The following is a 27,795-nucleotide window of genomic DNA, read 5'->3' as shown; positions in this document are numbered from 1 at the left end:
ATGCTTCTCTGTGTCCCGTGATGTACGATAAAGAAATATATATATATATATATATATATATATATATATATATATATAAAATTAAATTAGCAGAGGCTCTATAGAATAGAATAATGGGTGTTGCAATTTTTGATTTTGCACGGAATTTGCACAATTGTTGAATGCAATTTTGGGGAAAAAAATACACTTTAATGAATTAAGGAAAAGCAAAAAAAAACCACAATAATTACCCATTTTATTGTTATAATATGAAAGATGATGTTATGCCGAGTAGATAGATACCCAGTATGTCAGTCTTTAAAATTGCGTCTGTCTGTGGAATGGCTGCAAACTACAGTAGGCAACGCTTTAAACACCTTTACAGGTTACCAGTTTAGAGTTAGTTGCACAGGAGTTCTGGTGCTAGACTTATTGCACTCACTCTGACGTTCGCGTCAATACCTCACATGTGTGGTGCGATCACCATTTACATATGCGCGTGGGAGGAATGTATGCGTTTGCATTTGCGTGTAAGCACAGGGGTGCTTTAATTTGATTTATTTTTGTATTATTTTATACTTTTTGGGGGGGGGGGGTTAACTTTATTGCTATCACAAGGGATGAACATGGGTTAACTTTATTGATATCACAAGGGATGAACATGGGCTGTGACAAGGTCCTCTTTATGTAGAGATCTATTAGAACAAAGAGGCGGAACCAGAAGTGACAACATACTCGTCACTACCGGTTTCTGAGAGAAGGAGACAACGTCAGTTGGTCGCTCTCTGTTCTGTGCAGCCATCGCCGCAGGGCTCCACGATTGGATGCTAGAGCCCAGGAAAGGCGGCGGTAGTGGGATGGGGGTGGGGCCTCTTTCCACCTGCAGAAGTGATCAAGTGGCTATTTAGCCACTCAAATCACTTCTGCTAGAAACGGAATCGCTGGCTGAAAAATTCCATACCAGGAGGATGCCTGTAGAATCACTATATACATACATACATACATACATACATACCGCTATATATATCTCCAAATTACCAGTGGGGCCGTTTGAAACCAGAATGCGGGCCGTACTTGGCCCGCAGGCCGGACTTTAGACATGCCTGCTATATACTGTTACACAGACTTGATGAGATATCTTAGGCCGCGTACACACGGTCGGATAAAACCGATGAGAATGGTCCGACAGACCGTTTTCATCGGTTCACCTCTGAAGTGGCTGTACTGCCTGATGTGCGTACACACCATCAGTTCAAAATCCGATCGGGTCAGAACGTGGTGACGTAAAACACACGTGCTGAAAAAAACAAAGTTCAATGCTTCCAAGCATGCGTCGACTTGATTCTGAGCATGCGCGGGTTTTGAACTAATGCTTTTCTGTACTAACCATCGGTTTGGACCGATCGGGCAGCGGTCCATCGGTTCGGTTTTAAAGCATGTTTTAAAATTTTGGACCGAAGGAAAACAGACCGATGGGCTATACACACCGTCGGTTTGGTCCGATGAAACTGAACTTCGGTTCATTGTCATCGGTTTTGTCCGACTGTGTGTACGCGGCCTTAGGGTCGCCTGCAGCACTGAGCAGGATATCATTTATTTTTAATTGTTTCTCTCCTTTTGGTTTTTAAAGCAAATATAACTGAGTGATAATAATGTGCGCTTTTGATAATACAGAACTAAACCCTTCAAAACTTACCTCCCCTCCAGCTATATAAAGTCCACAATATGAAGGTCCATTTTAAATTGGCTTTCTTCTTCAACTGCCTGGGGGGTTATGGGGTTAATGGGTAATGATGGAAGTTATAGAATAATGCAGTACAGCTTGTAATATCTCAGATTGCTCCACTAATAAAAGTCTGACCATTAGCGCGTGATGGACATTTGAACCTACTAGTCCAGTCCCCCAGTCCCCCCCCTCTTTTTATAGAACATCACAATGCAGCCTTCGATTTCTCAGGTTTGCAGTTGCCTGTCCCTCCCAGCACAAAGTTAATTCAAAGTGTCATGCTTGGAGTCTGCAGCGACCATGAATGGCGCACGTAGATTTCCAGTCCGACCGGGCATTAATGAGGCCTGTTATTGGAGAAGACTTGTAGCATTTCTCTGCGCTGAGTTCCAAGTTCAAGCCAATTAAAACACGGCAGGAAAGGCTTTTTTGCCTGCTGAATTTCTTTTAAGAGTGTTTTTTCTATTTATTTTTTTTATGCCCTAATCAGCTCTCTGAAATTATTATTATTTTTTTTTTTTAAAGCTCAAATTGTGACTGTAAAATAATATTTGATTTTGTCCATTGGCCCCATTTTTTATAGATCAACAGGTTCTTTTAACTTTTGTCAGATTTAGGCCTCATACACACTAACCTCAAAACGCCAGAACTGCTAGCAGGAAAAAAAACTGTTAAACCAGAGAGTTAAAAACTTGCAATTTGCCATTGCACGTCTTATCATACAAACTTATGCACGTTTTTTGAATGTTCCCATTTACAGGCGTATTCTTTTATGCTTACAGACACACCCCTTAACTCATTTGTCACTCCTAAATGACCAAAATACACACATAAAGCCTCGTACACACGATCAGTCCATCCGATGAGAACGGTCTGATGGACCGTTGTCATAGGTTAACCGATGAAGCTGACTGATGGTTCGTCGTGCCTACACGCCATTTAAAAAAAAAACAATCGTGTCATAACGCGGTGACGTAAAACACTACAACGTGCTGAAAAAAACAAAGTTCAATGCTTTCAAGCATGCGTCGACTTGATTCTGAGCATGCATGGATTTTTAACCGATGGTTGTGCCTACTAATGATCGTTTTTTTCCCCTTTGGTTAGAAGTCCATAGGTTAAATTTAAAGTTGGCTTTTTTTTAACCTGTGGTTAAATAACCTGTGGGGCCCACACACGATCGGTTTGGACCAATGAAAACGGTCCATCAGACTGTTGTCCTCTGGTTAACCTATCGTGTGTACAAGGCCTAATTATCTATCTATCTATCTATCTATCTATCTATCTATCTATCTATCTATCTATCTATCTATCTATCTATCTATCCAATGTGTGAAGAAAGCCCGCCACCAGGAGAAGAAATTAAGGCTTACCGACTAGCCAGTGACCGGCCCTTCTCAGGGGGGTCAAACAGGCTCAGTAGACTGATGGTCCTCACAGAGGTGCCGTGGGGTCCTCCCACCTGTAGCCAGTCAGACTTCCGATCCACGGTTCCCAGATAGAAAAGCAGGATGCGATCCACTAATTTCTTCCGGGGTGAGATATGTAAATATCCGGTAATGCAGGATTAATGGTGCCCAATGGAAGAAAAGGAGAGACTATAGCGCTGTCGCCTCCTCTCCACTCACTTTTTATGTAGGGGTCCCCCAAGGCTCTGTTCTCCCGACCCGGGAGTCGGTAAGCCTTCATTTCTTCTCCTGTTGGCGGGCTTTCTTCACACATTGGATTTCCTACATCCATCCTCCATCACCGAAGGTCTACAGGAATTCACTGAAGCTTTTCCTTTTCAAGAATTATTTACTTATGAACTTTGTTTCACTGTTGATTATTTAGGTTTTATACTTTTTTTCACTGATTATTCATTTGAATTTATTGTCACATATTATCCAGCGCTACACTTTTATTGTATATATTTTGTTGTGCCTTATATCAGGGCGTGGTGTTTAGCAGCAGGATATCCATTCAGGATACATTTTTGTTCATTTATACATTCACTATTTTTTTTGCACCTAGCGCAATTCTTCCCCCCTTCATTACTCATTCCATCACATATCTTAAAATAAAGGAAGATTATTTTTTCTCAAGACAGTGGGCAGAGCCATACAAATCATTCCTTTTATGCACCGAGAGCCAAATGCACATTTAGAACTGCTGGTTTTGTTGTAAAGCATTTAAAAACCATGCAAGATTGGTACAAAAAACACGCTCCTCTGGATGACGCATTTCAACCACTCAGGCTTTTATGGAATCTGGGATTTGATGCTCAGGCGGTGGAAACACGTCATTCAGAGAAGCATACAATTTGGTGCGCTGAGTGCTGGGCCTAAGATCTGTCCATGCTCCAGTACACTCCATACCATGACAGAAGAAGGCATCCCATGGATAAGGTCATTTCCTTTCAGCAAGATCTATTTGGACAACGTATGTTCCTTTCTATGAACCACCCTACTGATTTGTTTCTCACCCTTGGTTTAATTGTTTACGAGGGACAGTACCTGGGTAGGACTGTTGTCCTATTGAGTTACGCTTGTTGAGTGGAGGTCACTTCATCGGTGTGCCACCTTCTTGTGTCTTGATTTAAAGCAGTGTAGGATTTTTTTTTTTTTTTTGTACCTACGTTGCTTGTCCTACAATGTACATGATGACGTAGGAGTGCCTGCCCGTGCTTTAGAGGGGTTGGATTATGAGAAGTATTTATCTCTATTACATGACCCTCTAGTACAGTGATGGAGAACCTTGGCACTCCAGATGTTTTGGAACTACATTTCCCATGATGCTCATGTACTCTGCAGTGTAGGTGAGCATCATGGGAAATGTAGTTCCAAAACATCTGGAATGCCAAGGTTCACCATCACTGCTCTAGTAAAACCATTGTTATATTCTAGTGGGGAAGCATTTCTGTTTGCAAGAAAGTGAAGTTTTCGATTGCTTGCCAATAGACAGGCTTATTTTCTTAGGAGGGGCCAGAAGGAGAATTTATTTATTTTTACAAATCTTTCAGTTGTGCTCCTGTGTTGTCACCCTGTCGCATTGACTTCTGACTACAAGTGGGTGTGTAAACACACAGGCATTATGGGCCATTGTGACTATTAGCAAACCTGCCCCCCTGAAGATGTCTTGCAGACAAGAAATGGCTGCCAGAGATCAGCGACACTGAGATGTAGCAAAGGAAAAAATTGTAAACAATATTTTATGAAAAAAAAATGGCAGTTGTTTCATCAACTGAAATGTCATCCAGTCAAGCTTTAGACTTGCTTTTACGTTAAACGTTTTAAAACCTAACTCAAAATCTCTACATGCTTCCCTTAACATAGATCCTTGTGTTTGTCTTGGTAAAAAGAAGTCGTTGCTTGTCTGCATTTTTCCGCATTTGTCAATTATTCTTTGTTGCTAATTATGGAAAACCAGTTTGGTGCGTTAAATCTTCCTCTTTCTCCTGATTGCTGATAAGCTTCCATCTGGGAGATCGCACAAACAAACAAAAAAAAAAATGTTAAAAAAGCTAGAGTTAGGCCCCGTACACACATCCGAGAAACTCGACGGGCAAAACACATCGTTTTGCTCGTCGAGTTCCTTGTGAAGCCGCCGAGGATCTCGGCGAGCCAGGTTTCCCCATTGACCAACGAGGAAATAGAGAACATGTTCTCTATTTGGCTCGACGAGTTCCTCGTCGGTTTCCTCGGCCAAAAGTGTACACACGACCGGTTTCCTCGGCAGAATACGGCTCCCATCGAGTTTCTGGCTGAATTCTGCCGAGAAACTCGGTCGTGTGTACGGGGCCTGAGACTTTGATTAAGTCTTTGAGCTGACAAATCAGTGGTGACGAAACTCATCTCCTTCAAATATGGCAAATTTACAACAAGTCTGTTCTTATATAATAGAGGATTTCTGGTTTACCAGCCAATATAAAATGTATCTAAACCCAAAAAACGAAATTGTAATATATGACCGCGTATCAGTTCTTAGATGTGGTGGCTGTATTAGTTTTCTTTTTAATACTGTGAATAACACACTTACTTGAAGAACTGGGTGTAATCTGAGATCTCTGTGGAGGGGATGGACACACCCCCTCTACAGAATCTCCTAGAAAAACATGCACAGCTGAGGTTATAATGATAGCTGTATGGTTGGAGGTATCCCGTAACTGGACCACATCCCTATAAATGACAAACTTTGACAGAGATAGGATGGATTTTTCAGGTGCCATTTCAAAGGGGTTGTAAAGGTACAATTTTTTTTTTTCCTAAATAGCTTCCTTTACCTTAGTGCAGTCCTCCTTCACTTACCTCATCCTTCCATTTTGCTTTTAAATGTCCTTATTTCTTCTGGGAAATCCTCACTTCCTGTTCTTCCGTCTGTAAGGCCGTGTACACACGATCGGTTAAACCGATGAGAACGGTCTGATGGACCGTTTTCATCGGTCCAAACCGATCGCGTGTGGGCCCCATCGGTTATTTATCCATCGGTTAAAGAAAAGCAATCTTGTTTTGATCGTTAGTACGCACGTCCATCGGTTAAAAATCCACGCATTCTCAGAATCAAGTCGACGCATGCTTGGAAGCATTGAACTTCGGTTTTTTTCAGCATGTCGTTGTGTTTTACGTCACTGCGTTCTGACACGATCGTTTTTTTAACCGATGGTGTGTAGGCACGACTGACCATCAGTCAGCTTCATCGGTTAACCGATGAATACGGTCTATCAGCTCTGATCGAACATTTGTTGTTGGAAATACAAATACTCCGATTGAATATGTTTTGATAAATACCAAAAAAAAATATTAAAATTGTGTCCAAAAAAATATGGACCAAACTGTGTGTGTGTGTGTGTTTATATATATATATATGTGTGTGTGTATGTATATGTGTGTGTATATATATATATATATATATATATATATATATAACTATATATATATATATATATATATATAGGGCTGGGGAAATTAAAGATTAATTCTTTGATTAATCTTTAATTCTTTTGATCGATCAAAATTCTTGAAGTCACCGGTCAGCCTGGACAGTGAGGCTTACCCTGCTTGATGCGAGCAAACTGCACCCATTGGATTGAGGTACATTTGCATCTGTGAAGCAGGAGGATGCATCAGGCTCCATCAGGGGAAGGGGGCAAAAATAACCATCGTTTTCCTGTCCTAAGCAATTTCGTGCAGACAATTCTTTGTGTATCGGCAACATCTGTTCCGTGCGAAAGACTGTTCAGTTCTTCAGGGTATATTGCCAATAAAATGCGATCGTGTCTGCTTCCAGAAAATGTGAACACTCTGGTATGTCTGTGTGACTGGCTAAAGTGATGCCTACTTGCCTACTATAAAGTGACTGACAGTCAATATACTAGATAAGTTTTATAATTAAAGTTAAACTAACTTTCTACGTTTTTGTTAAAGTTTAATTCGAAAAAATTACTTGCGTCAGTGCTACATTTTGAATTTAAACGTATTTGTGTGAACTGTGAAGTTAAAGGAACACTAAAGGCAAACTTTTTTTTTTTTTTTTTTTTTTTTAAACAAACATGTTATACTTATCTCCACTGTGCAGCTTGTTTAGCACAGAGTGTCCCCTGAACCTTGTCTTCTGGGGTCCCTCGGCGGCTGTCTTGGCTCCTTCTCGCAAAAGCTTTCCACCTTCATGCGAGCGAGCATGGTGGAAAGCTTTTGCGAGCGCTCTCCCGTGACACAGCGGCGGGCATAGCCGCCGACTGTATCACTCGGCCTCGCCCCCCCAGCGCGCCGCGTCATCCGCTGTGATTGACAGCAGCGCCAGCCAATGGCTGCGCTGCTATCAATCTGTCCAGCCTAGCCAATCAACAACCAGGCTGGGAACCGAAGAGGATCACGTGGGACTTTCGAGGGGTCAGGTAAGTAAAACGGGGGCTCGGTGGGGGGGGGCGCGGTACCGTCGGATGTTTTTTCACCTTAATGCATAGGATGCAGTAAGGTGAAAAAACATTTACCTTTACAACCCCTTTAAGTCATGGATTGTGGAAACTAACTAGTGTCGGGTGATTGTATATAGTGTATACCACATTTACCACTGACTAATGCAGATTTACAATGCAAGAAGATCAGCTAAAAGTAGTTGGATCTGTATGTGCGTTATAATTGAAATTAGTTGATTAATCGATTAAAAAAAAAAGCGATTACCGTATTTACCGGGGTATAGCGCGCTCCCGCGTATAGCGCGCACCCCTAAACTTGACCCGGATTCCTGTGAAAAAAAGATTTTTTGTACGTCCATCGGCGGCCTCGTCGGGTCCGACGTCCGTCTGCGGCTTCGGGTGTCCTCTTCGTCGGGTCCGGCGTCCTTCTGCGGCGTCCTCGCGTCCTCCCCGCTCGTTTCCCACGCCGAGTTTAAATACTGCGCCGACATACACCGAGCGCAGTACACTCGTGTATCGTCGGGCAGGCTCGGCTACTCTCGTGGTGACGTCCTGTACGTCAACGTGAGAGGCGCGCGTGTACTGCGCTCGGTATATGCCGGCGCAGTATTCAAATTCAACGCGGGAAAGAAAGCGGGTATCGGCGTATACCGCGCACCCACGATTTTGCCCTGATTTTCAGGGCAAAATAGTGCGCGGTATACGCCGATAAATACGGTAATCGAACAAGAACATTTTAATCAGTAACAGCCCTAATTATATATACACACAACTTGGCTTCAATCTTTTGTCATAAAAAATAAATACAAATTAGTATTATAAATTGCAGACTAAATATTCCCTACTCTGATTCTGGAGTATAATCTAATGCTGTAATCTTCCTAGCTGTCCAGCAGGGATGCAGGCTGCATTATCTGACATACAGAGTCATAAATCATCTGGTGCAGCATTTGTGAGTTATCCAAGATAGACTCAATAATAATAACTCGGCTCGCGTCAATACTGGAAAAACATCACTGTTTCCCTTCCAGGAATGTAATTCTTTGTGTAGGCATTTATATAGCTCGGCGAATACCGGTACGCTGTTTTTATGTGCAAACCACTTAGTTTACACACACTGATGTAGACATGCCGCGATCTTTCTGTAGGCTACAAATTACCTTTCCCAGTTTCAGAGAACCTCATTGATTTCCTCTGGGCAAATCTTGGCTGCAGGAGCAACGACAACGCAAAGTTTTCTTCCTGTCCGTTTCACCAGCAGCCAAACAAGCTGATAATAATCCATAGAAGTAATTACACGCGCCTTTCGGAATGCAGATTCATGACACCAGTTCAACCATTGAGGATGATCCCCACAATGGAATATCCATCCCAAGAAATTGCCAGCTACGCTTATCAATTTAATATAATTACAATAAAAAAATGTCATGACTGCAAATTTACTGGAGGTGGAGGTGACGGCAATTAATTCCTTCCTTGTTTTTTCTTCCTTAACCACTTAAGGACCAAGCCTGTTTTTTCAGATTTGGCGTTTACAAGATTAAAACTGTTCTGTTCTTTTTGCTAGAAAATTATTTAAAACCCCCAAACATATATATTTTTTTCTAACACTATAGAGAATAAAATGGCGGTCATCCCACAGGTCAAAGTACACTCCCTCTATGCGTTGTCCACCTGGCTTCTACGCTTTTCGCAAATCTGCGTCATCAGGAAAGCCCAGCTTTCCTGATGACGCAGATTTGCGAAACGCGTAGAAGCCAGGTGGACAACGCATAGAGGGAGTGTACTTTGACCTGTGGGACCACAGTGTAGCAGGAGCCGGGCACGCACCCCAAAGACAAGCTGGTGAGCGGCTGTCCAAACCCGATACTGCCAAAGACACCAGGTGCTGGTTTTAAAGCACCTCCCTTGTGAGTAGTCTGATTTTATCATTTTAAATAAATAAAACCTTTTTTATGTACTACACCATGATGAGCCCCTTGTTTTTTGAGGCATTAAGGAAAATCTTGTGAGAGAAAAAAGGAGGATCGATTAAAACGAAATACGTTTTTGGCCTATTACCAGCTGGGGTCTGGTGAGTGTGCATTTCAGCAGTTGGTGGTGGTAGCACTTATTTCTGTCGGGTGGAAAAGATAGCTGCACCCTATATGCATGAGACATAACACCAGGATCAATCACCATAATTATCCCCTTATTGGACTCTAACTGTGAAGTTGTGTTTTTTCACGCCATTTGGGATGTGTTATGTTATGAATGCTCATGAACTTTGATACATATATATATATTTTTTGCACATATGTTATGACTTTGCACTTTATATTTCTATTAATTTATATCTGTTTGCTGGCAAAATAGTTGCACACAGCACCACGCACATTTTATATGCTCAAGAAAATTGGACATTGATATTTATTTATTCGCATGCTTGAGAGATTTTGATATTTATTTATTTAATATTTTGTTTGTTGGCACAGTAGTTGCACTCAGCACTACGCAATTGTACACGCTCATGAGAGCTGGATATTGCTATTTATTTATTTATTTGTTTAGTCATTTATTGTGCTCTATCACGTATCACTGCACTGGATTCAGCACTTTATTGTATCACATATGAGTTATTTAATTTTTATTAACCAAGTTTAAGGGGTTAATTATTTTGTGTTATCGTGTATTCAGACCAGCGCAGTAACAACATTCTTCTGCTTCCATACTTAAAGGGGTGGTTCACCCCAAAAACTATTTTTTCTTATTACACTGGCCCCCCACATTACAATACGATTAAGGCTATTTTTTTTTTTTTGATGCTGTACATACCTTTGTACAGCATATTCACCCGTGGCATCCGGGTTGCGAGTCCCGCGGGAGTGGGCGTTCCTAACATGTCTGTGATTGACGTTTTGACCAAAAACGAGCTCCCCCCGTCGCGTAAGCCGCGTCACGGTTGGCGAAAGGAGCTGAACGGCGAGTCGGCACTATACTGCGCATGCGCATCGCCGTTCGGCTCCTTTCGCCAATCGTGATGCGGCTTACGCGACGGGGGGGAGCTCGTTTTTGGTCAAAACGTCAATCACAGACATGTTGGGAACGCCCACTCCCGCGGGACTCGCAAGCCGGATGCCACGGGTGAATATGCTGTACAAAGGTATGTACAGCATCAAAAAAATAATAATAGCCTTAATCGTATTGTAATGTGGGGGGCCAGTGTAATAAGAAAAAATAGTTTTTGGGGTGAACCACCCCTTTAAACCTCTTTGAAGGTTTACACAGTACTGCAGCAGGTCAATATAATCTATCTTTTTGCGCCGGTGACAACCACTACACTTTTATTCACAGCTCTGATTGGCCAGAGCCACGATGACGTCGTTCCCGTGCATTTGCGTGGGAGCCACTGGTCACATCATAGGCCCTGAAGAAACGGCCCATAATCACTGTACCTACAGGTAAACCTTGTTATAGGCTTGCCTGTAGGCAAAGCTCCCAACTGTCCTTGATTTGGAGCAATGTCCCTTAATCCTCATACCATGGGATATATAGTCCTTAGAAATGGAAACAGTAGAGGAGAAACTGCAAAACGTGCAGGGAATCCAGGAAGTTGTAAGTGATAGCCAGCAGACGGGCAGCACTCGCAATATGAGCAATTTCTCAAGTAAGCTTATATTAGATTGTCAAAAATAACAATTATTTGTATTGTTAATACAATTATGATGTTAAAAAATATAAATATATATACTGTGATGATATCATTCTTTATGTATGCAACACTCTAATATTGCTTTGGTTAACCTCCTATTGATTTCTCTTTCTTTACAGCTGGTTCACAGGACGGCGGGCAGAATTCACCGACCCAAAAGTGGTGGCTCAGGGTGACGGCAGAGAAGGTAACGCAAGTCTGTTCTGGCTGACGAAGGATAGTGTCACCTACCATAAAAGGCATTATTTATTATTCATCGGCAATGAATGTTCTCTGTAGATCATACAAAGGCACACAGATGGCATGGCCATGTTGTAGAGGTTATTATTACTTTTATCCTGGGATCCTTTTCAGATCCAAGAGTCTGTTGCTTTGTACATGGCTTGGAAATGAATTTGATTTTCCATTTTGATGATTATATGGATTGCACAATGAGAGATCAGTGACTTGAGTTACTTTATATATTGAGCTACAAAATGTACTATCAGTATCCGGTTACCAGAAAACATACACTCACTGCCCACTTTATTAGGTGAGTGTGACCCCCCCCCCCCCCCCCCTTTGCCTTTAGAACGGCCTTCATTCTTCGTGGCATAGATTCTACAAGGTGTTGGGAACATTCCTCAAAGATTTTGGTCCATAGTGACATGATAACATCACGCAGTTGCTGCAGATTTGTCGGCTGCACATTCATGATGCGAATCTTCTGCTCCTCCACATCCTAAATGTTCTCTATTGGATGAGATCTGGTGACTGTGGAGGTCGTCATTGGAGTACAGGGACCTCATTGTCCAGTGGTGAGATGATTGGAGTACAGGGACCTCATTGTCCAGTGGTGAGATGATTGGAGCTTTGTGACATGGTGACATTATCCTGCTGGAAGGAGCCATCAGAAGATGGGAACACTGTAGTCATAAAGGCATGAACATGGTCACCAACAATACTCAGGTAGGCAGTGGCGTGTAAAAAATGCTCAATTGGTACTAAGGGGCCCAAAGTGTGCCAAGAAAATATCCCCCACACCATTACACCACCACCAGCCTGAACCGGTGATACAAGACAGGATGGATCCATGCTTTCATGTTGCTTACACCAAATTCTGACCCGACCATCTGAATGTTGCAGCTGAAATTGAGACTCATCAGACCAGGCAACGTTTTTCCAATCTTCTGTTGTCCAATTTGGGTGAGTCTGTGCGAATTGAAGCCTCAGTTTCCTGTTCTTGGCTGGCAGGAGTGGTACCCGGTGTGGTCTTCTGCTGCTGTAGACCATCCGCTTCAAGGTTCGATATGTTGTGCTTTCAGATCCTCTTTCTTCCACATTCTGATGCTCAGTTTGAACTTTAGCAAGTCGTCTTCACAACATCTGGATGCCATTGAGTTGCTGCCATGTGATTGGCTAATTAGCAATTGGTGTTACCAATTGAACAGGTGTACCTAATAAAGTGGCCGGTGAGTGTATATGAACAGCTGAAGTTACAGGCAAATCTTGACTTTGCAAACTGGAGATTTGCATTTAAAGCGGAGCTCCACCCTAAAGTGGAACTTCCGCTCATCGGAACCCTCCCCTCCTCCGGTGTCACATTTGACATCTTTCAGGTGGAGGGGGGGTGCAGACACCTGTCTAAGACAGGTATTTGTAACCACTTCCGGGAGTCCTCTCTACGGGGATTCTGTGGGTAGATCGTCACTTCCCGCCCTCGCTCGTTGTGTTCTGGGAAACACTTGGCTCCCAGAACACAGCGAGGACGGCGCTGCGCGACTTGCGCATGCGCCGTAGGGAATCTAGCAGTGAAGCCGGAATGCTTCACTTCCCGATTCCCTCACCGAGGATGGCGGTGGGGGCAGCAGATAGACAAGCGATTACTCATCTTCTGCTGCAGACATCGCTGGACTCCTGGACAGGTAAGTGTCCATATATTAAAAGTTAGCAGCTGCAGTATTTGCAGCGGCTGGCTTTTAATATTTTTTTAACGGTGGAGCTCCGCTTTAAAGTAGAACTATAAAAAAAACTTTTTTTTTGCCATCTGTGTCCCAGTGGGGAGATTTCCTTTCACTTTCTGTCTTCTAGCCAAAACAGGAAGCAAGAGGAAATACTTGCAAATTAAGGGAATCCCTTGACCCCAGCCCCCCGCCCCCTCCCCCAGGGTGATATGTCTGGTGGTCATTTTATAGGAGATTTGCCAACACTTCCAGCGTTGAGAGGCCTTCTGCAGTGGAACACAGAAAGGCAACACCAAAACCTAGGTGGATGCAGCCCTCCTCAGAATGGGTAATAGGAAGTAACACTGAAAAGACAAGCAAACAAAAAGGCGCAGGCACCTAGTGCATTACCAATAGACATTTATTCATTAAAAAAAAAAAGGATAAAAATGGATACTCACAAAATGTAACTAATTATAGACCATAGGACACATGTATGCTGTGAACCTCAAGGGGTGTGTGGCCGACATGTTTCGGAGGGTGCAGCCCCTTCCTCAGAGCTAGACTAAAGTCTATCGGTAATGCACTAGGTGCCTGCGTCTTCCTGTTTGCTTGCATTTTCGGTCATTTATAGGAGATCAAAGTCTGGTGGTCAGTTCAATATCAATGTGAGTTTTCTCATTGAGGATTTTTTTATAAAAAAAAAAAAAAACATTTATAAAACATTTTATAAAATGGTGCTTTTTAGATCTGAATGTGTGAATCGTCTCTTTGCGTCCAGCTACATCTGAATTGAAGCACAGGTTATTACTTGTTTTTTTTTACAACAGGAAGTGAGCAGAAATCTCTCCAAAGTCAAAAGCCATCTCCTCCTTGTCACCAAAACAGGTGTCCCCATTTCTAAGCTTTCCCCTCTATGGTCCGGTGACGGCTCTAAAATGTTGAATTTGCTGTCTCAGTGGTTTACTTTAACTTGCTTTGCACACAGCAGTGTAAAAGAATGAAACCCAGCACCTCCCCTATAGGAAATGTTATAAAAGGGAACCAGCTCGTTGATGGGGCCCATCTACCTGCTAGTAACAGATGCTCACCTTCTGTACTCTTATCCTTTGGAGAATGCTTTAAACACCAAATTGGATTCCAATTATCTGAATTTCAGACGGTAAAGCTGGCAAGGTCACCTTGCTGAAATGCAAAGTATCCCGCGAACCTGAAAAACAGGCCTAATTTATCGAGTCCATTAGCGCTGAGACACCATGCCGCACACGCGCTTATTATCATGAGAAAGTAGAGTGGTAAATTGAACAAGTGTTTAATTACAGCATGCATAGCTAGCTGGGCTCGGTCTCTACTCCTTTTTTTTTTTTTATTATTTCTAAACATTAGTTCAAGCAGAAAGCTGGAAGCTCATTAGCACGGCTCCTGTTCCCTCTGCAGATGGTATAAACTGACTGCAGTATGGGGGGAAAAGATGGGGGGGTCTTTGTTTTACACATAATGTATGGACAAGTGTTTGTGGACACCGATCACGCCTTTATAGTTACATAGTTAGTCAGGTTGAAAAAAGACACAAGTCCATCCAGTTCAACCGCAAAAAAAAAAAACACAGTACAATCCCATACACCCAACTCCATACCCACAGTTGATCCAGAGGAAGGCAAAAAACCCCAGCAGAGAGTGATCCAATTTGCTACAGCAGGGGAAAAAATTCCTGATCCCCCGAGAGGCAATCGGATTTACCCTGGATCAACTTTACCTATAAATGTCAGTACAGTTATATTCTGTACATTTAGGAAAGTATCCAGGCCTTTCTTAAAGCAATCTACTGAGCTGGCCAGAACCACCTCTGGAGGGAGTCTGTTCCACATTTTCACAGCTCTTACTGTGAAGAAACATTTCCGTATTTGGAGATGAAATCTCTTTTCCTCTAGACGTAAAGAGTGCCCCCTTGTCCTCAGTGTTGACCGTAAAGTGAATAACTCAACACCAAGTTCACTATATGGACCCCTTATATATTTGTACATGTGGATCATATCCTCCCCTAATTCTCCTCTTCTCAAGAGTGAATAAATTCAGTTCTTCTAATCTTTCCTCATAGCTGAGCTCCTCCATGCCTCTTATCAGTTTGGTTGCCCTTCTCTGCACTTTCTCCAGTTCCCCGATATCCTTTTTGAGAACCGGTACCCAAAACTGAACTGCAAATTCGAGATGAGGTCTTACTAATGATTTGTACAGGGGGGGGCAAAATTAAATCTCTCTGGAGTCCATACCTCTCCTAATACAAGAAAGGACTTTGCTCTCTTTGGAAACCGCAGCTTGGCATTGCATGTTATTATTGAGCTTATGATCAACTAAAACCCCCAGATCCTTCCCACAGTTGTACTCCCCCTAGCATGTATGACGCATGCGCAGCGCCGTCCTATGCATTCTTAGCCCCCAAGTGCATAACTTTACATTTATCAACATTAAACCTCATCTGCCACATAGTCGCCCAATTAGACAGAGCATTGAGGTCGGCTTGTAAATTGGAGACATCCTGCAAGGACGTTATTCCACTGCATAGCTTGGTGTCATCTGCAAAGACAGAAATGTTACTTTTGATCTCCGACCCAATATCCTTTATAAAGATATTAAAAAGTAAGGGTCCCAACACTGAACCTTGGGGTACACCACTGATAACCTTTGACCATTCAGAGTAAGAATCATTAACCACGACTCTCTGAATTCTGTATTTCAGCCAGTTTTCTATCCATATACAAACTGATATTTCCAATCCTGTAGACTTTACCTTACACATGAGCTGTGTGTGGGGAACTGTATCGAACGCTTTTGCAAAATGCAAGTAGATCACGTCCACAGCCACGCCTCTGTCCAGGGTTTTACTTACCTCTTCATAAAAAGAAATCAGGTTTGTCTGACAACTTCTGTCTTTCATGAATCCATGCTGTCTGTTGTTTAAATAGTTTTTTTCCAGCAAGAACTCATCCATGTGGTCTTTTATTAGCTCATTCAGCCAGTGGCCAGATTTACTCTCCATAGACTTGATTGGAAGAAGTAGCCTAGCATTAACATTCTGGCACACTGACTGTCTCCATTAAGTCCGCGGGCACGGTCACGGAGCACGCGGCGGGCGCCCACAATGCTGCAATTTAAAGGGGATGTACCTGTATGCCCATTTGCCTAGCCGAGCCATTGTGCTGCCGTATATCGTCGTGCACTAGTCGGCATGTGGTTAAAAAGCTTTTTGAAATATCTCCATAATTTTTTGAAAAGCTGTGGCACATGCATGGTTTTGAGTATAATATTTACCTCTTTTATCAATTACAGACTTGTATTGTGGCTAATGTTTTATTTCATGATTTTAGTGCATTTAAACTTCCCCAGTTTATTTAAAGCAGCAAGGCGTGACATATCCAGATAAGCCAGGATGAGAGTCCAGACAAGAATATGCATTTGGGCCCACTTTCAAGCATAGGAGATGTTGTTTGTTATGTACAATAATAAGCCTCTTACCAGAGTATTAGGCCTCAGTATGTTGGAGGTCAGCTCGCACGTGCATGATGAATTCGCTGCGAATAGCTTGCAATTGCTTAGGTGGAACAATAGTAGTGGCGTCCTCATGCATGGCGGAAGACCAGGTCCGAGTGGTGTTTTGATGCTTGTTTTTATCTATGCTTGCGACTTGCGAGTACCTGCTTTAAAATAATAAAATGGGAGATTTTAGAAAAATGCTACACTATGGGCTTGATTTCTTCTCATACTACCGTGTCTACCCAAAAATAAGACATACACCCGAGAAGACCTACCTAGATTTTCAGTAAGGGCTGCAATATAAGCCCTAGTTAAAAGTGGTTGGGAAAAAAGGTAGAATCCACTGTCCTACAGTAGTACACAATTCAAAAGGTGTGTGCCTCTGCAATACAATCGTATGACATACCTTTGGTACAGCAGCGCTCAGCTGATCTCTGTCAGCGGGGGGGATCTCGGCCCACCTCCCTCTGCAGGCGCTCAGCTCCACTGCTCTCCTCGTCTCCCAGGGGTTTGTAAGGGGGGGGGGGGATCTTGGCCTCCCTCTGCAGTGCCCGGAGTGTTGGAAGACAACTCAGGCGGGCCATGGAAGCGCAGAGCGGTGCTATAAGAAGGTACTTGCACAATTTATATTACAGAAACGCACCCTCCACATTACACAATCCTGTAAGAGAGGATTTCAGAATTTTACAGGCACTTTAACTCAGTTCACACTGGGTATTCCCGCAATGCAGAGAGGGGGAGAGAAGATGGCCCATTACATGGCAAGCCCTACCCCGAAAATAAGCCCTACTGTGTTTTTGGTTGCCAAAATTAATATAAGACCGAGGCTTATTTTCAGGGAAACACGGTATGTTGGAGTCCCGATGACAGTATCTCATTGGGAGAATTTGTGCCTAATAATCTGTGGAAGTAATAGTGCGGGCTGACCTCCAATACACTGAGGTCTGATATTCTGGTAAGAGGCTTTTTAAAGTTGGTGGTGACAAGATGGCACAATGCACAAGTTTCTACAGTCTCAATGTTGTTGTATTTTAATTGCAATGATCACTATTATTGAAGCACGATTTAAAGGTATAGCGCAACACATTTTTCTTTTTCATATATGAAAAATTTAAAAGACCTTGGCGTCGATTTAGTAAAATTTAGTTAGTAAAACTTCAGCTTCAACTTTTTACAGAAAAACCTGGAAGCTGATTGGTTTCTATGCAGATGGAACCAGATTTTGCACTCTCCAGTTTTAGTAAATCTTCCCCTATGTATTTTTGCCAAGTCTAATCCATTTCTTACACTGTTATGGAATAATGCTACATTCATTACTAGATTTGGCTGGCTTATGATAATCACAGCTTGGGTTTTTAACGATCGCTTATTGGAAAGTAATGTTGTCTATTTTAATAATAGTCACTGTGGATGAGCAGGAGGCTCTGTGTAAGCAGATGAACACTTCTTGGATATCTAAAAGATCCACAAGAATATGACAAACGACTCGCAGATGTCGCAGCAGATGTTCCTGGCTCTCCGTCACCTCAACAAATGCGCTACCTAACCCACCACCATCGCACACAGTTACATAATCACAGATATCACTGGCATCATGTGACGTGAGATAATTTGTAGATAAAGTCTTTACTGTACCCAGAAAAAAATGCTTTATGGATGCACGGTAGTGAAGGCACTGGAGATTTGCACGCTCCCTTGCTGACGCCGACATCTTTGCCCAGTCTTTTTCCAAGTTCAGGATCTACAGGCATCTTAAAGTACAACTAAAGGTAAAACCTTTTTTTGTTTTGGATAGAGTGGAGAATGATTAGAACCCCTGCCAGTTTTTATTGCTGTCTGTGCTCCAGTTAGGGAGATTCACCCTCTGTGTCCTGTTTACCATTATCATTAAAAGTAAAAGAAAACCCCAAATGTTGGGTTGTCCCCAGTGAAGTAACAGAGGGGAAATCTTCCAATGGGGACACCAGTTCTTGTGACCTGGGGGTCCCCAAGATATTTTCTTAATTTGCAGGGATTTTCTTTCACTTCCTGTCTTGGCTATTGGACAGAAAGTGAAGGGAAATCTCCCCAATGGGACACAGATGGCAAAAAATCAACTGACAGGGGTTATGACACTGCCTTTCTCTATATAAAAGGGGGGGGAAACGTTTTTCCTATAGTTCTACTTTAATTGCCCATCTTTTTTTCATTTTCACTTAGTTCCACTTTAAGTAAATAACCTTCATTTCATTCTGGATTGTACTGGGACGCCCAATAGAGGTTCTAACTCATCTTTACCCTACCACTGCTAAACATGGTTTATCCTATAGTGATAGGTGAAGGCTGTATTCTGTTCTGTAAAAAAACAAACAGATTAGAGACCCCTAACAGGACTGGATGTGACCCACTTAATTTTGACTTCTGTATGACAGCTATAATGACCACCGATAAATGCTTAAAGCGGATCTCCACCCTAAAGTGAAGTCGCGCTGATCGGCACCCTCCCCCCTCCGGTGTCACATTTGACACCTTTCAGGGGGGAGGGGGGTGCAGATACCTGTCTACAGACAGGTATTTGCACCCACTTCCGGCCACACGTCACAGGCAAAAGATGTTTTTTTTCTGACATCCTGTCCGTCCCCCATTGTGTGCTGGGAACACTCGGCTCCCAGCACACAGCGGGAGCCAATCGGCGGGCGCAGCGCGACTCGCGCATGCGCCGTAGGGAACCGGGCAGTGAAGCCAGAGCGCTTCACTTACTGGTTCCCTCACCGTGGATGGAGGGGGGAGCAGCAGGGTGACGAGCGATCGCTCGTCCTCTGCTGCGGACGCCGCTGGACTCCAGGACAGGTAAGTGTTCTAATATTAAAAGTCAGCAGCTGCAGTATTTGAAGCTGCTGGCTTTTAATATTTTTTTTTGAGCGGACATCCGCTTTAAGGGTCTCCAGTCAGGCTGTCGAGGTCTGATGAGTTGGATGTCGCTGACTAGTGAAGGGTGAAGGCTGAGGAAAAGTAAGTCCAGACCCAAAGCATACTGCAGAAATTGGAAGAGAGCGTGGGTGCCACACACCTCACCCGGCCCTGAGCGCTCACCAGGTAAAAGCAAACTCGGCTCGATTTATCCAGACCACAACTCCAACATTTTCTGCCCCACCCCTGGGGCTTAATTATGAAGATATATCCATAGTCAGGTGCTAGTTATTCATTAGGCTTCAGTGCATTATAATAACTTATGAAGGGAGAAGATTTTGTAAGGGGGAGGGGAGGCATATGTTTTGTTGGGATTGATTTGAAGGCAACTTTTAATTTAAATGGATTGGAAATTGGTGTAAAAAATGTTCATAAATGTCATTACAGTTACCAGAGTGCGGTCACAAGGTTTCCTGACATTGTCCTTCAACGTGGTGACAAAGGACCTGAAGAAACTCGGCTACGCCAACACCTCCAGTGATCCTTCAAACCCAGCGATGACAACCCACCCGTAACAATCTACTCTGCCCTTATAACAAAGCACGATACTGTATTAAAAAGAATCACTGAATCATTATTGATTTATTTTTTGCTCGGAGAGAGGCCCTGATGTGAGATGCTTGATGATACACCCATATAAACTGTGTTTCTGTTCCCATCAACTTCACTACACAGCAGGGAAGCCTCCCATTGCCTTATTGCAGCCAAGCTGTTTTTTCCCCAAACATACTCCGCTGATATGATGATGAGAAGAGTCGCCATACCCTGGAGAGTTAAAGTCTTTACTTCTTGGCAGCCAAAGGATTGGGAACACCTTAAAAATTGGTCATTCTGGAGCAGAGGCTTCTTCCACCAATCACAGTTCAGTGTTGACAGCCATTTTCTGCTTTGAACTGAGATATTAGAGCTACGTCGGCCTTGATTATGTCACTATCCTTTGAAGAATTGAAAGGCTTTGCTGAGCCTACAAGATTGCCTCTGGACTTGGTACACTTTGAAGAAAACTTCTACTTTTTATGATTTTATAATTCTTTCTACACTTCCCAAAATAAGATTTTGTTATTTTCAAAATATCCTGTTTTTTATTTCTGCGGTATGTCACAGACCACTCTGCATTGTCCCACAATGGCAATTCTTTGGCAACTGTAATAAAAAGGTAAACATGGGAGGGGGGAGGGTGGATGCAGGATTATAATTGGGTAAGAAGTCACCTTAAAGGGACACTAAAGGTTCTTGTTTAAAAAAAAAGAAAGAAATAACATGCATGTCATACTTGCCTCCACTGTGCAGTTCGTTTTGCACACAGTGGACCCAATCCTGGTCTTCTGGGGTCCCTCGGCGGCTGTCTCAGCTCATCCCCACAAGAACTCTCCCATGGGGGTTAGTTCTTGCGGGCGTGCTCCCGTGATACAGCCGGCGGCTATACCCCAGACTGCATCGCTCGGCCCTGCCCCCGGCGTGCCGCGTCATTGGATGTGATTTACAGCAGCGCGAGCCAATGTCTGCGCTGCTATCAATCCATCCAATCAACGGCCAGACTGAGTGGAGAAGAGGACGTTGGGGGAGAGCGCAGCAGGTGAACGGGCTCGGGTAAGTAAAGCTGGGGGGGCCTTCATTGCCAGTTTTTCTTTTCACCTTAATGCATAGGATGCATTAAGGTGGAAAAAAAAACTAACCTTTACAAGCCCTTTAAAGTCAGGCTATGCTTTGCTCATGCAGGGCAAACAACAGGTTCACTTTAATACAGGTCTCCCCAGAAGGGTACTTACCTTCCTTTCATTCCTGCACTGCTCCTAGACAGATAGTGGCTTGATGCAGAGAATGCTTTAAAGTGATTATAAAGGCTTTTTTTCTGCCACTTGACCTGAGAAAAGGCTGCACTCCCCTCGTGACCAGGGTATTTTTTGCTATTCAGCACTGGGCTACCTAATTGCTCGGTCATGCAACACTGTATGCAAATTACATTTATATACCGGTAATCTATTTGTGTGAAAAATATCTTTCTTTTGGGGGTATTTGATGACCTCTTTGTTTTTTATTTTGTAAACAAAAGCGAGACAGAACATTTTGATAAACAATTTTTTTTTACCTTCTGTTAAAAAAAAAAAAATCCACAAAAACAAATTTTTTAAGCAAAGTTGTATTCTGCTACATGTCTCTAAGGCCCCTTTCAGACTGGGGCGGGAGCAGCGGTGGCGGTATAACGCCGCAAAAAATAGCGGCGCTATACCGCCGGAATTGCCGCGGGTATCAGCCGCTAGCGGTGCGGTATTAACCCCCGCTAGCGGCCGATAAAGAGTTAATACCGCCCGCAATGCGCCTCTATAGAGGCGCATTGCGGGCGGTATTGCCGCGGTTTCCCATTGTTTTCAATGGGAAGGAGCGGTATACATGCCGCTCCTCTCACCGCTCCAAAGATGCTGCTGACAGGAGATTTTTTTGTCTCCCGCCAGCGCATCGCCTCAGTGTGAAAGCCCTCGGGCTTTCACATTGAGTCTGCAGTGAAGGAGTTTTTCAGGCGCGATAGCAGCGCTATTTTTAGCGCTGTACCGCCTGAAAAACTCCTCAATGTGAAAGGGGCCTTAGTAAAAAAAAAAAAAAAAATCCCACCAAGTGTGTATTATTTGGTTTGTGTGAAAGTGATGGCGTCTACAAACTATGTTATATACTGAAATTTATGCAGCTATAGACTCTACTTATAATGGCGGTGATCTGCGACTTATAGTGAGACTGCGATAGTGTGGCAGACAGTCTGGTGCTAACAGACCCTCGCTGGGAGGTACACTAATACAGTGATCAGAAATTATACCGTACACGGTCACTGTACTAATGACACTGGATGGGAAGGGGTTAACATCCAGGGGCAATCAAGGAACTAACTGTGTGCTTAACTAGTGTAATATGTAGGGGGATCCGTCCCTGTGTGGAAGGGGCCTAAAACTTTGACAGAAAAAAAAAAAGGGGGGCTAACTTTACTGTTGAGTTTTCTTCTTTTTTTTTATTCATTAAAGTGTAATTTTCCCCAAAAAATTGCATTTGAAAGACAGCTACGCAAATACGGTGCAACAACCGCCATTTTATTCTCTAGGGTCTCTGCTAAAAAAAAAAAAAAAAATCTATAACGTTTTGGGGTTCTAAGTGATTTTCTAGCAGAAAATACTGGATTTTTACTTGTAAGATACATGTGTCAGAAATGATTTAGTCTTTAAATGGTTAAACTGAGATCTTCTACACACTGGAATTCATTCCTTTGATAAGTAGAAACATTGGGGGTTATTTATGAAAGACAAATCCTCTTTGCACTACAAGTGCACTTGTAAGTGCAGTCGCTGTAGATCTGAGGGGAAGATCGGTATGAGGGGAAGATCGGTATGAGGGGAAGCTCTGCTGATTTTATCATCCAATCATGTGCAAGCTAAAATTCTGTTTTTTATTTTCCTTGCATGTCCCCCTCGGATCTACAGCGACCGCACTTGTGGTGCAACGTTAATTTGCCTTTCATAAATAACCCCCAATGTAAATCTTTGCTTCTTTTATCAGCGATGTTCTCAGACTTGCCCAGATAGGAGAGACTCAAGTCGCTCCAACGGGGAGACTTCAGGCGACTTGCATTGACTTTTATTACAGAAGTAATTTTATTCTCTCCCTTTACAACCACTTTTACCTACAGGTAAGCCTAGATTAAGGCTTACCTGTAGGTGCTCAAAATATCTCCTAAACCCCCACGGTTTAGGAGATATTTACATCCAGGGGCAATCAAGGAACTAACTGTGTGCTTAACTAGTGTAATATGTAGGGGGATCCGTCCCTGTGTGGAAGGGGCCTAAAACTTTGACAGAAACGACGTGTGTGGGCCCCATCATTTTTTTTCCCCATCGGTGAAAAAAAAATAGAACCCGTTTTAAAATGTTCTGATGGTTAAAAAAGCGATAGAAAAAAACGATCGTCTGTGGGGAAATCCATCGGTCAAAAATCCATGCATGCTCAGAATCAAGTCGACGCATGCTCGGAAGCATTGAACTTCATTTTACTCGGCACGTCGTTGTGTTTTACGTCACTGCGTTGGACACGATCTGATTTTTAACTGATGGTGTGTAGGTAAGACTGATGAAAGTCCGCTTCATCGGATAGCTGATGAAAAAATCTATCAGTCCGTTTTCATCGGATGAACCGATCGTGTGTACAGGGCATAAAGGAGGCCGTGCGGTGACTGGCGTTTCCCGAGTGCAGTGACGCGATTGCGGCTTCCGGAAGTGACCCCCGGGAGAGATGTCGGCTGCCCGGGTGGTGTACGAGAATGGCTGCGGGGGCTTCTATCTGAGGCGAGTATTACATAATGAGCTAGTATGCTACTATACATACTAACTCATTATGCCTTTGTCTTGCAGGTGGTGTTTTTTTTTTTTTTTGAGAAGTGGGTTTACAATCACTTTAAAGCACCTTCAACTTTTGAGAGGCTTTAATTCAGCTTTAGCTGTGCTGTGTTTTGGAGTTTTGCAGGTATGAGATATCCACACACACAGGGCATCTGCCAAGCTTCAAAAAAGCACCACCGAAGCATCAAACGCACATTTAGGGCTCGTTTACACTTGCTTCAAAACAAGGCTTTGAAAATGCTTTTTTTTAAAGCTCTCTGAACACTAGTCCAAGCTCCTGACACTAAATAAAATGGCAAGCTTATAGTCCTGTTTACACATTGCTTTGCTTCAAAAATTATACCCCATGTCCCTTTAGTGGTGCTTTAAAGTGTCTTCAAAGCCTCCATAGAAGTCTATGACAAACCCTGCTTACAGCACCTGCAGCTTTTCAGAGGCTTTAATTCAGTTTTAGCTTTGCTGTGTTTTGGAGAAATTGCCGTTATGAGATATCAACACACAGTGCATCTGCCAAGCTTCATTAAAGCTTCAAAAAAAGCATGTTGAGTGTGTTGAAGTCAAAGCAAGTGTAAATAAGACAAAAAAAGCCACACGGTGAAGGCGATTCCGTGTGTTTAACCTCTTGACGACCGTGTCATAAGGATATACGTTGGCAGAATGGCACAGCTGGGCAAAGTGACGTATATATACATGTCGCTTTGAATTTCGCACCATATTTATTTTTGGGGATATTTATTATAGCAAAAAGTAAAAAAAATATTGCTCAAATCAAATGGTGATCAAATACCACCAAAAGAAAGCTCTATTTGTGGGGAAAAAAGGGCGTAAATTTTGTTTGGGAGCCACGTAGCACGACCGCGCAATTGTCAGTTAAAGTGACGCAGTGCCGAATTGCAAAAAGTGGCCCGGTCATTTGGCCGCCAAATGGTCCGGGGCTGAAGTGGTTAAGTCAAAGCAAGTGTAAATAAGCCCTAAGTACAGAACAAATCCTGCTCGAAATCTTATAGTAACATTCTGACTCTGCAGTTACATTCTTCCCAGCTGTCTCTGACTGAGGCTACAAAATTCCTCCCCTCTTTGAAGGAGGAAGAGAAAAGGAGAGGTGACTGTGTTTAAAGCGGGGGTTCACCCCAAAAAAAAATGTTAACATTAGATTCAGCCGAGTTGTCAGAATGACAATCGGCTGTTTTTTTTTATTTTATCCCCGTACATACCGTATTTTCACTGCCGCTTCCGGGTATGTCTTCTGCAGGACTGGGCGTTCCTAATTGATTGACAGGCTTCCGACCGTCGCATACTGAGCGTCACGAGTTGCTGAAAGAAGACTGCGAGTCGGCTCTATATGGCACCTGCGCACCGACGTTCGGCTTCTTTCGGAAACTCGTGGGAAGGCTGTCAATCAATTAGGAACGCCCAGTCCCGCAGAAGACATACCCGGAAGCGGCGGTGAAAATACGGTATGTACAGGGATAAAGTAAAAAAAAACAGCTGATTGTCATTCTGACAACTTGGCTGAATCTAATGTTAATTTTTTTTTTTTTGGGTGAACCCCCGCTTTAAAGTCCTGTCTTAGGCTGCATTCACATCTAGGCGGACGAAATCGCGGCGTTTTGTCGCCGAAAATCGCGGTAAAAATAGCGGCGTTTTGTACCGCGATTTGCGGCGACAAAACGCCGGTATTGTCCGCCTAGATGTGTCCCAAGATGACCCCCTCTATGGAGATGATTCCCATCTCCTAGCCGAACGCTCGAAGACGCCTGAAAAAAAGGTCCGGGACCTTTTTTCACGCGGCAGGCGACCGGCGTTCGGCGTGGAGATGTGAACCATCTCCATAGAGGGACATCTGTTTTCAGCCCTCTGGCGGCAGCGGCGTAGCGCTACAGGCGTAAAAACGCCTAGATGTGAATGCAGTGCAGCCTTAGGGTGACTATGCTGCTCCTCCATAGATACGATACATGTGCAAAGATACAAAATCAGTATTGTTACCCTAGAAAGGGAACTGCCAAGATCACAGGTGAAAATAAAGAGCGGGTACCTGGTTTTGACAAGTACCCGCTCACCCACCTCTGGTCAGATGGCCACGGTGATCTAAGCGGAAGTTCCCAACCCTTCTCCCCCTTCCTTCTTCGCAGCCTTCTGGGACTTTAATACAGGTCCCAGAAAGCTGCAAGACCAATCCGTGGCTAATCCGTGCAGCGTGGCTAGTGTATGCGCAATGAGCAGCTGGCTGTGAAGCCACAAGCAGTCAGCCGGCTGCCCACAATTAGTGTGCCAGTGACTGAAGCCGGGTAAGGACAGTGCTGGGTCCTGGGACAGGTGAGTGTCTGTTTAATAAAAGTCAGCAGCTACAATTTTTGTAGCTGTTAAAGTGGTTGTAAACCCTCTGGGGGAAGTTACTCCTGCAGGTAAGCCTAGATTAAGGCTCACCTGTAGGTGTTTGCAATATCTCCTAAACCGTGTAGGCTTAGGAGATATTTGGCAAAAAGAATACATTGATGCCTACAGCGCACGCTCGCCGTGGGCGAACTGAAAATGCCGGTTTTATGAATAATAATGCCGGCTTTGACGGCTCCTGTGCGGAGTGGCGTCGCCGGAGCGGCGATACCCGGAAGTAACCTTCCGGAGAGATGTCTGCGGCTGGATGGGGAGACAAGGACAGCTTCGATCTAAGGTAAGTAATTCATAATGAGCTAGTATTCTAGTCATACTAGCTCATTATGCCTTTGTCTTGCAGGTTTTTATTTAAAAAAAAATAATAATTCTGGGGTTACAACCACTTTAACGTTATATTTTTCAGTATATGATTGAACGACCGCTTTAACCTCCCTGGCGGTATGATTCTTTCAGAAAAAACATGCTGAAAGCGGTACCATTATTTGCAAGGAAATTTGGTGTTTTATATTGTAGGTCTGTAATTTTTAGAAATAACTCACTTAAATCTGACCAAACCAGAGTTTAATAGGCATCCCGGGTATGACATTTTTTTAAAAACAAAATTATAATATAATAAATAATTATAAATAATTATAACAAATAATAATATAATTATAATAAAAATTATTCAATAATGTAATCAAATCAAAATCGCTGAAATTTGCTCAGTTGCAGAATTGTCGCTGTCATTATTTTTTTTTTTTTATGACGAATTTCCCCACAAATCGCTATCGCACAATTCTGCAAGTGATTATAATTTATTATCGCTGTTTTTTAGCTGATCTAAAACTATTTTTGACATAAAGGGACACTTTTGGTTGCTATGGACAATCTACAGTTTGCAGGGAGAAAGAAACGTTTTTATTATATAAAAGTACATGTAGGACACTGGGCAGACCACTAGGGACAAGGGGGGTGTGTTTTTTTTACATACAGTACTGTAATCTATAAGATTACAGTATACTGTATGTAAAGTGTTTGTTTACTTTTTTGAATTTGGCGCCGTTCTCCGTCCCCGTGCGTCGTAACGTCGCAGGGAACGGAGATCGGCGTCACACAGAGGCACTGTGTGAATCGAGCGAGGTCCCGCTCGCTCACACAGCGCGGTGGCATCGCTGGATCCAGGGACAAGGTAAGTAAACACAGTCTGTGGATCTAGCGAGGTGAGCCCGAGTCTGACTCGGGGTTACCGCTTGCAGCACAGAAATCTAACCCCGAGTCAGACTCGGGAACACCGCCAGGCAGGTTAAGGGCAGAAGAGATCGGGTGGGGAGGTCGATCAAGAACAGCAGAAA

General features: G+C 43.2%; 1 protein-coding gene across 1 annotated transcript in view; it reads left to right on the top strand.

Annotated features, from left to right (window-relative positions):
• Positions 1-20,912, top strand: part of B9D1 (B9 domain containing 1) — a 102,363-nt gene extending 81,451 nt beyond the window's left edge. Inside the window, exons 6-7 of the mRNA XM_040356433.1 lie at positions 11,409-11,476; positions 20,079-20,912. Of these exons, the coding sequence (XP_040212367.1) occupies positions 11,409-11,476; positions 20,079-20,206 (196 nt within the window). The 3' untranslated portion in view covers positions 20,207-20,912. The remainder of the gene's footprint in view (positions 1-11,408; positions 11,477-20,078) is intronic.
• Positions 20,913-27,795: the final 6,883 nt, after the last annotated feature.

Source organism: Rana temporaria, chromosome 6 (genome assembly GCF_905171775.1).
Source record: "Rana temporaria chromosome 6, aRanTem1.1, whole genome shotgun sequence".
Classification (NCBI taxonomy): domain Eukaryota; kingdom Metazoa; phylum Chordata; class Amphibia; order Anura; family Ranidae; genus Rana; species Rana temporaria.
This window is presented reverse-complemented; position numbering and strand designations above follow the sequence as displayed.